The sequence below is a fragment of the Lissotriton vulgaris genome, unplaced genomic scaffold (assembly GCF_964263255.1).
Source record: "Lissotriton vulgaris unplaced genomic scaffold, aLisVul1.2 SCAFFOLD_2553, whole genome shotgun sequence".
In the NCBI taxonomy this organism is placed as follows: domain Eukaryota; kingdom Metazoa; phylum Chordata; class Amphibia; order Caudata; family Salamandridae; genus Lissotriton; species Lissotriton vulgaris.
In genome coordinates, this window is record NW_028244024.1 from 152,791 (window position 1) to 168,843 (window position 16,053).

General features: G+C 44.1%; 1 protein-coding gene across 1 annotated transcript in view; it reads left to right on the forward strand.

Annotated features, from left to right (window-relative positions):
• Positions 1–6,581, forward strand: part of LOC147668177 (guanine nucleotide-binding protein G(I)/G(S)/G(T) subunit beta-2) — a 109,898-nt gene extending 103,317 nt beyond the window's left edge. Inside the window, exon 9 of the mRNA XM_086948724.1 lies at positions 3,764–6,581. Within this exon, the coding sequence (XP_086804850.1) occupies positions 3,764–3,870 (107 nt within the window). The 3' untranslated portion in view covers positions 3,871–6,581. The remainder of the gene's footprint in view (positions 1–3,763) is intronic.
• Positions 6,582–16,053: the final 9,472 nt, after the last annotated feature.

The window sequence follows — 16,053 nt, forward strand, 5'->3', positions numbered from 1 at the left end:
AAAGGGGAAAGGGCCTATACTTAAGGTTCTTTCTGGTGCGCAAGAAGGACAAGAACGAGTTCAGGCCCATTCTGGGTTTGCGACAAGCAAACAAGTGGGTCCGCTGGGAGAAGTTTTGTATGCTGTATTTGCACCAGATTTACCCTCAGCTGCATCGAGGAGACTGGCTTTGCGCGATAGATCTGCAGGATGCATACTTCCATGCACCCATTGCACAGAAACATCGGAAATTACTGCGCTTCCTGGTCGGCACCAACCACTGTCAGTACACCGTACTTCCGTTTGGTCTGAAGTCTGCACCCAGGACGTTTTCGAAGTGCATGGTAGTGGTGGCAGCGCACCTGAGAGAGAACAAGTTGTTTGTCTACCTGTACCTGGATGGTTGGCTGATCAAAGCCTCCACCTTCCAGGAAGCGAAATTGCATTTCAACAGGACGGCTGCTCTGTTGAGCCAACTGGGTCTGCACATCAACATGGCAAAGTCTGTTACGACTCCTGTTCAGTGTCTGCAGTACTTGGGAGCCTCCATCGATACTCTCAGAGCAAACGTGTATCCTTCGGAGGAGCGACGCTTATCGATCCTTCGGAAGGCTCAGACTCATGTCTGTTCCATCAACAGCAGTGAGGGGTCGATGGCTTTGCATCTTCCTCACACCACATGCACGCCTCCACATGAGACCGCTGCAGGAATGTCTGGAGGATCAATGGGACCAAAAACGATGGAGCTGGGAGGACAGGATTTGACTGTCTCAACACGCTCAGCAGTCCCTGAAATGGTTGTGTTCAGCAGAGAACTTTCTCAAGGGGGTTCCATGCCACAAGGACATTCCAATACAGACCATTGTCTCCTCTCGAAGGCTGGGGAGTGCATTCGGACCATCTTCAAATTCAGGGGACGTGGACCCCGGCGGAGTCCAGGTATCATATCAGTTTTCTGGAACTCAGAGCTGTTCACTTGGCGCTGAAGACCTTTCATCCGTCCTTCCGGACCAGCTCCCTGCTTGTGCAGACTGACAATGCGACCACAATGTATTACCTCAACAAGCAGGGGGCTCGAGATAGCGCACTCTGTCTCAGGAAGCGCAAGGGATCTGGCACTGGCTGCTAGCCAGAGGACTGACTATAACGGCTACCCATCTACCAGGTGTGCAGAATGCTCAGGCGGACGCACTCAGCAGGCTCGTCCAGGAAAACCACGAGTGGGTCTAAAACGACGAGGTGCTAGGAAACCTCTGTGAAAGATGGGGCACTCCAGACCTAGATCTGTTCGCCACTGCCGAAAACAGAAAATGCAGAGACTTCGCCTCAAGGTTTTACCAACCGGGGACTCTGGGGGATGTGCTATGAATCATCCGCTGGTCAAACAGCTTTCTGTACGCTTTTCCACACATTCCCCGGATTCCGGCAGTGCTCATCAAGTTGTCTCAGTCCAGAGCGTGAATGATCCTCATTGCTCCGGAGTGGCCTCGACAGTGGTGGTTCACAGACCTGCTCCACCGATCTTTTCAACCCTATCTGCGGCTTCCATGTCGGCTGGACCTTCTAACGAAGTTCGGGAGGCAGATTGTGCACTCCAACCTCTCGTCGTTGAGTTTGGCGGCATGGCTTCTGAGATAGTACAGTATGGACACTTTAACTTACCTGACAACTGCATGGAAATACTTAAGGAGGCTAAAAGGCCATCCATCAGGACTTCCTATACCTACAAGTGGAAAAGGTTCTGCATCTGGTGCACGCCCAAGAACGCTGATCCGATCTCCTGCAAGGAAGAGGTCACCCTTCCATACCTTTTTGCATTTAGCTCAATCTGACCTTAATTTCCATTCTATTAAGGTTCACCTCGCAGCATTAACTGCGTATAGGAAATGTCCTTCGCAAACCTCCTTTTTCGAGATACCTGTAATTAAAGATTTTTTGGAAGGTTTGAAGAAGGTGTTTCCCCCCCGTGAGGCGTCCTTCGCCTTCATGGGAGATGAATGTGGTGCTGTCCAGGTTGATGAAGGAGCCTTTTGAGCCTATTCATAAGGCTTCTCTACAGCATCTGTCCTGGAAGGCGGCGTTCCTTGTGGCTATAACATCGGCTCGCAGGGTGAGTGAGATGCAGGCTCTGTGTTGTCCAGAGCCCTATATAGTGTTTCATGCTTCCAAAGTTGTCATGAGGACTCACCCCAAATTTCTCCCTAAGGTGATATCTGATTTCCATGTCAAACAGACGATCACGTTACCTACATTTTTTCAACATCCCTCCTCTCCGGCGGAGAGGTCTCTTCATTCACTTGATGTGAGGCGCGTGTTGAAGTTTTACTTGTATAAGACCAAGGACATTAGTAGGTCAGATCAGTTGTTTGGAGGTGGCCAGGCCAGTCCTGACTGAACCATAATTCACAAACAGTCCATTTCGAGGTGGATTGTGTCCTGTACACAACTCTGTTCCCAGAAGGCCAACAAGACTCGAGGGGGTAAGCCTAGGGCTCCTTCCACGAGGCAAAGCGGCTACAGCGACTTTGCTACGTAACTTTCCCTTTGCAGACATCTGTAGGGCGGCTACGTGGAAGTCTGGCCACACCTTTGCTAAGCATAACTGTCTGGATTCTGATGCTAGGACAGATGCGCAAGTGACACGCATTCTGCGTAACCAGGCGCTCTATAAATGCCCCTTAATAATAATAATAATAATAATAATTTGCTCAGTAGGGATTTTTCTTTAGTTTTCTTCCACCGCTGGATTGGTTGTTGGGATGGACTTTCCATCCTAGTCACAGATTGACTATACACAGAGATCCCCTACTACAGAAGGAGTAGTTTCTTACCTGTAACTCCAGTTCTGTAGTAGGGGTATCTCTGATAGTCATAGCGACCCTCCCTCCTCCACGGAGGGAGTAAACGTTTTTTTCTGGATACTATAGGCCTGGCTACTGAAAGTAACTTGCCTTTGGCTGTGCATCATGGGATACCGAGGGTCTCTGGAGGGTTCCTTAAAGGCACGGTATCCCTTTTCCAGACACCTAATGGTAACCAGCCTATAAGTCTTGTCTGTCCAACCCTTCCTCTCCATCATACAAAGGATTTTTGTGAAGGGGAGTTTCTCTGTGTGGCGAAACTCTGTAAAATGTGTAAAATTTAATATTATTTGGCTATCCTTTTCACTTCAGGATGAAGTGCTGGCCAATGAAGCCTGTTTAATGTTAGGCTGCATTATTTGTTAATGTAAGTGTACAGACCTTCAAAGACAATCGCATATAAATCAATTTAAGAACCGTTTCTATCAATTATGTTTTAGCTCCTGCACCCTACTGTTCGCCAATTGTTCAGCTACTTTTGGGATGTCTATTTATTGCGCCGGTTAACTTGCTATTTAAAAAAATGCCTCTTTCCATTTGATTAAGTCATAACTCCTGCATATAAAATATTTTGAGGATCTGCACCCATAACGTATGTCCATGAAACGTTTGTGTTTTTGAGCAGGGTCCTATTTAATTTCTTCCATCCTGAAGATGAACTCAAGGTTTTGGTTCGCTTAGGAGACTGAAAGGCCTGTTTCCCCCTCACATCCACCTTAACAATTTCGATCAAAATACCACAGGCATAGTCTTTTGTGAGGTGGTTGTCAGTAGTGCAAGGTCTATTCTCGAACACGGTTGGAAATACTTTACAACAGTGTTCTGTAACAAATGTCTGACTCAACAAGGAAACTGTATTATTCTGTTCGATAAGATTTTTGATTTTTCTGCCTAGTCTTGAGCTGTCTTTTCTTTTTCTGCAGGAGTTCTTGCTGGTCATGACAACAGGGTGAGCTGCCTTGGAGTGACGGATGATGGCATGGCAGTAGCTACCGGCTCATGGGACAGCTTTCTGAAAATATGGAACTAGCCAGGAAAGGAGTTGAGAACAAAGAAAACACACCCTATGTGGGTTCTGGCGTTCCCGATGCATCGATCTAAAGTATTCAACAAAAAAAGGAAGGATTAAAAAAATAATTAAAAAAATAAACTTTCCACAAAAAAATTACACAAAAAAAAATTAGAAAATGAAAAAGGGGGTGGCATGGTGACTGGGTCCAAGAAAGAGGTGCCCTCTCTTTGCCTGACAGATAAAGCCCCCTTCCCAACACACACCCGTCTCTCCTGTGATGTTTTTACAGGTGAAGAAAAAAGTTTAAAAAAAAGTATTGCTAAGCTTCTTGTATAAGTAGCAAGTATTGACGGGGGGGTTGGTTAAGGCAGGCATCTCGACCGGACAACAGTTACGTTTTGGTCCGTCTCCAGCTAGTGCTGGCTAGCATCGAAGTAAGCGCATCACTGTTTTTAGATTATTTTATTCCTTTTTGAAGGGTGGGTGGGTGGGTGGGGCGGGAGGTTATTGCCTGAGTAGCATCTGTTCTTTTGTGGGTGGGGTGGGGAGACAGGAGCACTCCGATGCAAATGGGTCTGGTGGGTGTAACGTTTGACCTGCTGACTGGTTTCCTTATTCAGTATTGCCATTTTCAAGATCATTGTGTGCAAGGTTGGACACAGCAAGGCACATGTACTTTCATTACATTTGCCTGCCCACTTATACCCATTGACTTACACCCATGAAGTTGTGATCACCTGCACGCACTCTGTATTTGGTTGCAATTGCATAAGGCCCCTTGTCTCACGTTAACACTCATAGGGCCATTTATGCTCATGAAGCTCCTATGTTTCAAGAAGACACGTAGATATAGCATCTGTTCGGTCTGTTTTAGGCAAACGGTTAGATTATTTCCTGTAAGGAGGTTCACCAATGATGGTTTACATTGAGGACAGCAGGTTGTTATGGACCAGTCATTAAGTTGCACTTCCTTTCCCCCAGACCTTTTCCTGATCAGAATTTTTAATAATGAGTTTGCATCAGGCATGCATTCTTCTGGAAATGTCCCTGCTTCGTTCAACATTTCATCTTGGGGGTAAAAACGTGTCTTGCATTGAAAAGGAGTTTTGTCTGCTGCCTTACGATCTAGATATATCCATCCTTTGCATTAGAAACCTGATCAGCATGGTGCAAAGTAGCAAATTGAGAACTATGGTTTTATTACATGTTGGGCCTTCCAGTCAGTGGTCCGTATCCACTTGCCGCAGTGTGGCCAGGATCTGTGTTTAGTAGATTTTTTCCCCCCCGAGAAAGGGCACTCACTGTCTGTGCACTCGCCTGAATGTCAACCACCTGTACATCTCAGCTACCCTGTGCTTCTGACATTTTCCCCTCTTCTGCACTGTCCTTGTGACCCCTGGGCTTTTGTGTGAATGTGCCCACAGTGCACATACTGCGAACTATGCCAGAAGAAACCTTGTGGCATTATAGCAAGCTCTCCGGCTGGAGAGAATGGGAAGGTGTAGAGAGACCCCAAAAGTATTGATAATTCTGTATCCTTTTCCTCTTTATAACATGCCTTTTCTGAGGGGCAAGGATAAGTTCCATGAGTAATTGCCTCAAAATAAACCCAAGGCCAGAGAGACTTCATGGGCGTGCTGGAGCTACCATGCAGGAGTCTTGGCCTTTGGCCCTCGTGCTCTGGAATGTAGACCTTCCCCTACCTCTTGATCCACCTTTTCAAGCTGTCTCTGTGAGCTAAACATGGTCTGTTTTACGACCCTTGTGGCAGATCGGAAGGGCCAATAAGCCATAGAACGAATTGTAGTGTAATGCTGTGTGGTGGTGTCATTTAGATGCAAGGCTTGGGTGAGCTCATTCAATTGAATCCAGACTAGGCCTTTGTGATTGGCTGGTGTACATTTGAATGAGGTGGTAGTTTGATTCTGGTTCACGTGGAGAAAGTGTCCTGATCACCAGTCCTCTTTCAATATTGACGCACCGTGGAATGGGCATGAAGCCATAACGTTTCTGCCCCCCTTCCTTTTAATTGGGCTGCTATAGAGGCAGTCGTGGCATCGGGCTCTGCAGAAAGAGGGGATGAGGAGCCCACCACTGCATCCTGCAATGTTTCCCACCTTTAGAAGTAATGAAGGTTTGCCACTATCTGGGGTAGCCACTCTGGCTCTTCTTAAAAGCAGTGGCCTGATTTTACTAATAAAGACCTTTGTTGGGGTACACCACACCGTGGCATACTACTGTCTTTGAGAGGTCACCACCTGAGGAGAATGGTTGTTCCTCTTCTGTCGAAGAAAAGATGCAGTTAAAATCATGTCGTGAATTTAGGACACCTAGACCAACATGAGTCTGATAGGCAGTAGGTAGGAGGGGAGTACCTATTCGCTGTTAAACTTCGTTCCAGCACCTAACACCATGGTCTGAGGTTATATGAAATGCCTGTAGTCCCTGCCCAGTGCCCATGACCTCTTTGGGCTAAAATCTCTTGGGGGAGGGGGGCCTTTTGTTTTTTAACTTTTTATTTTAATTATTATTTGGAAGCCTGCTATTGTATGTTGGCTTCCGTCCTGTCCCCTCTTTCAGTTTGTTTTGTATGTATATATATATACCGAGGTTTGTACACAGTGAATGGCTGACTGTAACATTTGTGTTATTGTAAAAGAAGACGGAAACAAAAATCCTTGTTCTCTTTATTTTGTTTTCCTTTTAAAGAAAAAAAGAAATGAAAAATTCTTTGCTGTCTGCTCGTTTATTTTTTGCCTGTGGTTGTGGTGTTTGATTTAAGCCGCTGTGACTGACAGAGTGAGCTTTTGAGGTGGCTGCTACTCCTTTACATACCGGACGCAAAATCCTGCATTGACAAACAATAAATCCTTCTGAATAAGGAGCTGAATGTCTTGTATTTAAATGAGTAGCAGGAGGGACCAAGTGAAGGTGTATAATGTAAGCCTGATTATACAAGATGGAAACTAATGCTGGTCAGTGTCCTGGATTTGATGCATGTGCCACAAACTGACCTTTTGAAGTTTGTTGCGTGACAGTATTCTAGGTTTAGATGCAGTACATTATTCCGCCATCTATGAAAAGGTCCAGAAAAAACTATTTTAAAGAAGCTTTTTCTATTTTGGGCCTTGACAAATATAGCAAGTCTATTGACTCCATGGCTTCGACCGTAAGCAGACAGTGCCCCACCAATAGCGCACGAATGTTTCAAGGAAGCGCTAATGTATTCCAATGTACAGTTCAAAGTCTACTGCATAAGCGATAACTTGTAGGACAGCCCGAGACCTAGGTATGGAACAGATTTCAAAAACCATAATCGACACTGCTGCTGCTGGCGGTGGTTTCAAAGATTTTTTTAGTGTGTAAACTGACTTCCGCAAGACCAAAGATTTTGAAAACGAGAGCAAATGCAATGGGCCCCATGGTGTAGAGAACACATCCTGGTGCAGGTTTTTGGCACAGAATGTTTTAGGTTACTACTTTAAGCTCCTACAGTGATTGCTTTGATGTAGTGTGTGTGGAAGAGGCACAGGAGAACTATTCTAAGAATCCAAATGAGAATAAGAGGCTGATGTTGCCTTTCCATATGTTTCCGCCTGCTTGATGGTTCCGAGAAGCTTTTAAGCTACAATGCGTCACCTAAAATGTAAATGCCATGGTTAGTCTTAGGAGGACTCGTGGTGAACGTCCTCCACATCAAATGACCTTCCAGCAGTGAAAGTTAAAGGGACATAAAAGAGCTCTGACTTGTGAAAGAGCAGTTGGAACAAGCAGAGCATTATTTTGACGCTGAATAAATCTGCAAAGAACACAATAAAAAACCAGCATTTACAATGCAGTAGGTCTCGTAATTGCGAGATTTTGAGCTATTGACATTGTAAATGACAATTCCATCTATTATGTTAAAAGGCATGGTCATTTACAATACCATTAGGTCAAACTTCGTCAAAAGCAAGGCCTATTGTATTGCAGAGCGTGGTATCTGGTAAGTGGGCTCATCGCTCACTATTAAAGTAAAACTTTTTTTTTAACCGAGCGGTGTCCCTCCTGAGAAGGAAAGCAAATGAATAGATATGGTGGGCAGAAAAATGGAGAAAGAGGTAGCGACGCAATGGCGCATCGCAAACTCAAATGCCCTGCTAAACATGTATGGCCACCAGCAATGGGATGACATCAAGGAGCTCATCAGCAAGCTCCCAGAAGAGGACAAGAAAAGGGCAAAAGGTATTGTCCAAGAAAGCAAAAACATAGCTAACATATGCCTTAAATCAGCAGTCGATGCAGCAGACGTATGTGCACAGGCACCACACTAAGAAAGCATGCCTGGCTACGAATATCCAGGTTTAAGCAGGAGGTTCAAAGCTCAATCATTAACAGATGGTTTACGGGGGATGCACTGTTCGGAAAGGAAGTAGAGAAATCCCACCAGCAAGTAAAAAAGGACAACAAGACTACAAGAGCCATGGGAGCCCTGCAACAGAGAGGTGCCTTCAAAAGGGGAGGGTTTAATTTTCAAGAATAATCACTGGAAGATTGGCCTTTGCTCAAGGGCAGCAAATGTTTAATCAACAACCGGGCCAAGGCAACAGCCAACAAGCAAATGTTATGTTAATTGGTATTTATATAGCGCTAAATCGCCGTCAGGTCTTTTAGCGCTCGGATCAAATCAACAGGTCGGCTACCAGAACTGGCATAAAGAGCCAAAGCAGTCCATCCGAGGGAGAGGAAGAGGAAAAGGATCAAATTGACTTGTGCACAGAAAAGGACCCCCACACAACAACCGGTGGGAGGCAGGATACCACAATACCTTCAACAGTAGCGAAATATCAATAGACAATTGGATATTAAATTTGAGAAAGGTATGGGTATTGCCTAGAACTGACAAACTCCACCAGCAACCCCCCCCCCCCCCCCCCGCCACACACACACCCACCCCCAAACACACCCCCCTCCCCGGATGAAAAAGTTCCTCAAATCAGAACTGACACAATTAAGATCAGAAATCATAGAGTTTCTTCAAAAACGAGCAATAGAAACTGTGCCAAAGCAAGAACTTTTCAAAGGAAACCACTCCCCATGCTTCCTAGTTCACAAACAAGACCTTTCACTAAGGCCAATCCTAGACCTAAGGTTCATAAATTAATTTTGACGCAACATTTAAAAATGGCTGCTCTACAAGAAATACAGCAAATTCAAAGGGGAGATTACATGGCAACAATAAACCTCCAGTATGCCTATTTACATATTCCCATGAACAAGAAACACAGAAAACATCTGTTTCCTACATGAGGGAACACACTACCAATACAAGATACTCCCTTTCGGAATAAAATCAGCACTGTGTGTCTTCACTAAGTGCCTAGTCGCAGTCGTGGTGCATCTGCGGAAAGATGGAATACATGTCTACCCTTACCTAGACGCAATGTTGAACTCTAAACTCGCACAAGCTTATCCCAGTCAAAAGAGGATGCTAGCCATCAAACAAGAAACTTCCTTTACCAGAGGGGTCAATCTCTGATCGTGAGGAGTCATGAAACTCATGGGCATGATGGCATCATTCATCCCGTTCAATCCTCATGCCCACCTGCAAACGTGCTACTTCCAGGAATGGTTTTCCAACAACTGGTCAGTCTAGTAGTTGTTACGCAGAGACGGCAAGCGGAAATACAATGATGGGCATCCAAGAACATCATTACTCACAAAGAAGGGGAGAGGGTCAAAAAATATACTCTGCCGCCCTGAAACCCCCAAGGCAGAACTGTACACAAGGGGTGGAGAGACTAAAAAACACTCTTAATAATACAAAACAGAGAAATTCATCTGTTTTGAAAAACTGCCCTCACTCACACACCGAAGTATGTGACATGGTAAGTGACATGCTTCATCGGGTCTGCTAACAATATGCCCTGGTGTAGCCACACTCAGGGCGGAGCATAAGGGAGGAGGTAAAAATAACAAATTTATACAGGATCACAAGACACAACTCAAAACGTAATATAAGGCACACTGTGGTAAAGTGACAATTATCACCCCTGTGACTGGGAATAGTGATACAACAAAAGTGCAGTTAAAGGGAAAGTGCTCTAAAACTGGTTTGAGGATACCAAACAACACCTTTATTCATAGGTTCCACAACCAGGATTAAAAGAAAAGTAGGATGGGTCGTGTTTAGAGGGGAAATAAGGTTCTCAAAACATCCCTCCTAATACTGCTTGTGCCAACATGTTTCGACTGACTTACTGTGCCTCAAAAGGTCACCCCGGTCTTCTTCAGGACGTTTGTCGTTCCCAGTCCTGGACTTGGCCAAGCCGCTATTCGGTCAGTGTACCAAGTATAAATAATTTTTAAGGATCGTAATTTGTGGGGTGGAGAATCCCAACACGGGATGCATATACTGAAAGAAAGCACAGTATGCTCACTACGATATGCAAACCCAAATGAGCCCCTTATAAGCTCCAAAAACCGTTGCATCAAACATATCACCCAACTTGGGCAACCTGTAACGCTTAGTACACCCCCACAGTATCACAAGAGTAACCTCATTTGTCGCCCTTGAGATCGGTTTACAAGAAGGTTATTAATCAAGTTTCAGTTTCAAGTTTATTATGATATCGGAACTCTTACGAGATCCACATAAAAGACATAAAATACATACAATAAGATCTTTAAAATAGAATATCAACAGGTACATAGAATAAGAATACACAACAATTAGGGCATCTGAATTACCAAATTAATACAAATCCAGGAAACATTTGAAGAATTTGTACAGTTTGAAACAAAACATTTCATTAGGAGGATTGATCATAGCTGCACTAAAAGGAGCAGACAAAATGTTCAATTGAAGGCAGATGGGTCTAAGCCATCTTCGCCTAGAAGACATCCGGGCTGGACAAACAAAAATGACATGAGACAAATCTTGATCATACATATGACAAAAATCACAGACCGCTGAAGAGCCATGCCATCTGGATAAGAGCGGTTTCAAAGGAAGTAAATCATGTCTAACGCCATGAGGAATGTTCCATTGAACATATGGTTGAGCTTTCCTCAACAGACAGGAATCGATAACTGGGGTAAGGCCTTTTTTTCGAAATCCGAAGATCTCTATCCAGTCTAAACCCTGGTTCCCACGAGGAGGACTTCAAAAGGGTTTTTAACTGATACGGTGACAAAGAGAATAAAACATCTTTATCCAGTTGTAATTGACCCACAGCATATCTAAATTTTTTTACGATTAATGAATAGTCATTAAAATTTCCCAACAACTCATTTTTTATAAGATGTCTTAAGGTACTAGGCTCGCTCCTTGCAAGGCTGACAACCCAGCGCACGATTCCCGCTAGACCTTGGACCCAGCTACTACGTAAGCCGAATTCCTGTCTAAAGACAGCAGTAGAACTAGCTGTATTGACAGATACTAGGCTACGTAAAATTTTTCCTTCCGAGGAATCTAAGAAGCTCCAATTTTTTATATCAATTAACTCTATTCCATAGAGTAGGGAGGCAGGAACTTTTGCTCGAAATACATCTAATATCGAAAAATGCCTTCTACCTGTAGCCTTATGCAAGGATACCAAACGCTTTCCCTGAACAATAGCTTTCCGGGAATTGTTGGCTATATGAGCTTTTTCACTTAAATTACTCATAACAATTTTACCAAGGCAGGAATAAGATTTCACGGTTTCCAATTTTTGACCCCCTACTACCCAAGGAAAGTTTGGATATTTAGGTTTCTTCCTACCCGACATGCACATCTTTTTGCTTTTTGCAATATTTATCAACAAAAAATGGTTTCCAGCATATTCATATAAAGCCTGCAGGCGATTATTCAGACCCTTAGGAGTTAGGTCAAGAATCAAAATATCAGCATACATGAGGCATACAATTGGAGAGCCCCCCAAAATCGGGGCAATACCTGAACACGCTGAGAGAGCCAGAGGTAAATCAACTGTATAAAGAGAAAATAGTAGAGGGGCCAATAGGCAACCCTGTTTTAACCCGTTGGATGTGGGAATTATTCTAGATAAACCTCTTTCACCACCTAGCAGCACTCTGCACCAGGTGTCCGAATAAAGGGCGCGAACTAATTTGATAAGAAAGGGAGGCATCCCTAAATCGATTAACTTTCTCCACAGCAATGTTCTGTCCACTTTATCGAAAGCTGTGGAGAAATCGATGAACGCACCATAAACATGCCCTCCACGGACTTTCACATATTTTTCCGTTATAACCTGAAGTGCAGTCAAGTTATCTAACGTTCCGTGCTTTTGCCTAAAACCAGTTTATTCAAAAGGCAAAATTTTGGCCTTAGTTACCCAATCGTTGATTAAGGTGAGAATACATTTTGCAAAGACCTTGCCGATGGCATCAAGCAAAGCAATTTGACGGTAATTTTGTGGTAGGTCTCTTGCCCCTTTTTTATATAAAGGGACAAGAGTACTCCCTTTCCAGGATGGGGGAGGACAATTCCGCTAGCAAAGCAAGATTTAAACACAGGATAAAGAATTTTGCTCCATAATTCGCTCTGTTATTTTAGCACAGAGATGGGAACCTCGTCAGGACCCATCGCACCGGAAGAGCGCATGCTCGTAATGGCTAATTCAATTTCCTTTTCGGTCGGGGAATCATACACGCAAGAGTCATCATAAGTTACATCATTTTTCCGTTGCAGATTATTACTGTACAGATTCTCAATATAATGAACCCAGATTTGCTCATCAAAGGCAATTGGCGTAGGACTAACTCTAGTGCCGCAACCTTTGCCAATTAATGACCAGAATGTCTTAGCTTGGCACTTATACGAGGCTTCCCGGAGTTGGATCCAAACGGAATCCTCCTTCTCTCTTTTTAAACTGGCCTTCAGCCTTGCTCTCCTTCTTTTTAGTAATGCTAATTTCTGATGAGCTTCCTGACTAAATGATAAGTATTGACCCCTTGTCACTTTATTTATTTCAATATTTAGTAGCCGAAGCAATTGGGGGAATACTAAGGATTTTTTTAGAGGAGGGGCCCTTCTTAGCTATTGAGGTCACTAATTCTAAAAACTCAGCAAAGCCGAATAGTTCCCTCCCATCCCACCGAAACAAATTTTCCGCAGTAGAAATTAAGAGTCAGCAAACACACGAAAGAACGGTGATTCCAAAAACATTTCCCCGAACTGGCGCCAAAATTCACCACATCCGTGTCGATGTGCCAGGAATCCGCCAGAGGAGGGCTGAGAGAAACTGTAAGCATCAGCACATTATGGTCGCTAAGTTTAGTATCTACAACCAAAAGATCTTTCATATGGGAAAAGGAAAGAACAATCTGCGATTACATAATCAATAATAGAGAGTCCGTTTTTTGAATTGTGTGAAAGCTGCCGGGATCTCAGAAGGGAATCTCCCATTTATTATTAGACAATCCACCTTAGAAAGACCTTCCACAACTAATTTACCTCTTTTATTAGATTTAATATTCGCTGGAAACAAGGCCTGAGGTATATTAAGAGATTCTTCCCTAAATTTATTTCTAAACAAATCAAGACCACAATTAGATATATTACAATTCAGGTCCCCAAGTAATAATATGTAAGGGGAAGGGGGGGGGGGGGGGGGAGTGTCCATAATTTTAGTTATGCTAGAGAAGAGTACTTTTAAACAATCATTAAAGCAAAAGTTTGGGGGAATGTAAGTATTTATTAAAACAAGCAATTTATTGGGACAATCCTTGAACACATTTTTTAAAATGATTGCCTGAAACAATTTATCAGGATCAAGATAGTGGGAATAATTCCAATTGATTCTATTGGATAATAAGCATGCTATTCCACCCTTCGCATGACCTCTCCTAGAGGGGATTGCACTACCTTCTAAGACAAAGTACTCTTTCAAGTATTTATTTACCTTCCACCCATGTTTCTTGAAGACAAATTAAGTTAACTTCTAGGGAACGTAAGAAACATAATTTTTCCTTGTAATCTTTGAAACCTGCAGTATTCCATGAGATTAACTTCAAATCTGTTAAAAATTTGGATGCGGTTTAGGACAAGAAGTAGACTTGCTAGAGAACACCCGGTAACCATCTCCATTTTGAATTATCATCCATCAAAGCTTGTTTAGGAAGAGGAGGATTTTTATAAAGAACTTGCCTTCCATTTTTTGAAACACATATTTTTAAGTCCTCAGATCTAACTGAGGACCAATCTGTAGGCTTCAGATTAATATCAGAGATTGTTGGCAAATTAGTGGATAATCTTTCACTCCGTTTTTCTACGAAATATGGAGTAACATCAATCCCTCTGATTTGTAATTCCTCTGGGCTCACAGGCATATTGTTCAAATTGGGGCCAGAGCAAGAAGTGAAATTTAACTGAGCTGAAGAAAAATCAAATTTATTAGAAGGGGTACTACTAAGAGGACGAGGGCTAGTGATTAAAATAGCTTCAGTGATGTTAGAATTAGCCCTGGCAATATCCTGAGGGAGTCTCATCGACCCTTTTTGAGCTATTAAGTCAATATCGGGTAAAGTAAAATCACCCTCCGGAATAACAGAATTAGAAGGCAAATCTGGTGAAATAATTGGATTCTCTATGGGAATAGGTACTACCAAATGAGGAAATTGGGGAGAGATGACATTAGAAGATTTTATAACATTACAGCCCAAAGCCCCATGTGGAAGCTCGAAATTCCTCTGCGAATCGATAGTCACCAGAGGGAAGCCCCCCACTGTTTCGGGGGAAGGGGATCCAAGATGGAGCGGGGCAGGAACTGCAACCAAGATTGAGTTATCCTTAGTAGTGGTATTAGCTAGCTCAGGCACTTTACCCTCTAACACTTCCGTGGTTAGGGGGCCCTCCGAAGCCTTGTCCTTTCCCCTCTCCCATAAGGTAAATAATTGGCATTGGCCTTTCAATTGCAGGGAGCAAGTAATTTTATTACGTAAGGAGTTCGATTTAGTTTTAGAACCAGATCTCCCCACTAGGACACAACCAGAACTGAGTTTTTTTGCCGTCATATTTATAATGGGAGAGGTACGACACAATTTACCAAAAGGCAGAAGCACAGTAATAGCCTACCAAAGCACACACAACAAGTGAGAACAAGTGGGCTGAAGTAAGCAATAGGAATTATAACAAATTTCAAAGGGACCGGGCCCAGCCCAGCCTACTTCAGCCTCTGACGGCCGCAGACGGTCCCGCCCTTGTCCCGGTCTTCTCCCGGCGCACTCCCTCGCATCGGTGAGGATGTCCGACTTTTGTATAGCAGGGAGGTTAGGGGGGCGTGGCCAACAGGGAGAGCGGCACCAGGTGGTTGAGGTGAGGTCAGCAGCAGAGACTCTTGGAATCTGTAGTCCTGCTGCTGCCGCGCTCGCAGCCCTGCTTTACAGAAGTCCTCACTGGGTTTCAGCAAGACCTGCTCCCCACACAGTCCACACAGAGCAAAGTACAGCGCCGCGGGACCCGCGAAGCGGGTCCGGCTAGAGGTAGCGCTCTGTCGAGAAGAAAGCGCTCAGGAAGAGATGGGCATTAGCGAGCTCCACTAGCGTTGAGAGTCTGATCCCAGCACAACTCTCTCCGAGGAAAAGAATTAAAATGTATGTTGCTACATAAAAATAATAAACACATCAACCTGAAAATATGTCCAATTCAGATCTATCACGTTAGAGGACGTGTGTTTGTCCCCCACGTGTGGATGTGGTAATCTGAATATGCCATGTACTCGCTAAGTTTATCAAAATTCACAACCCAAACTGGCACCCGGCAGGGAGGTCTCCCAAGAACACAGCCTGTGTCACTGGGTAGAGTAAAATAAACACACATCTATCAAAATTATCTCACATTGGTGTCAGTGAAAGTTCACCCCAGCCCAAGATGATTAATTGCCGGTAAAGGCAGTCTGGTGTGCCCACTCCCCCGTCAAGGTAGATTACTAACAGAGGTAGGCCGTTCCAAAGCCCCCCGTACTTCGCATTAAGACACTCCTTACTGTTCTGCGGGAGCCACCTCTCATAACTGCCTGCTTCCGAGTTGCCGTGCAGCTAGTAAGCGCTCCAGTGTTCCGGATTTTAAAGCAGTCTTAGTTATCAGCCGAAGGCTCTGCCCTGTCACGTGATCCACGTCAGAGACGTGATCACGTGATGGCGCCATTAGTTACGGCGTGTGGGAATGATGGGAAGGATAGTCCCACAGCGCCAACAGAATTACTTGCTCCGTAAGAG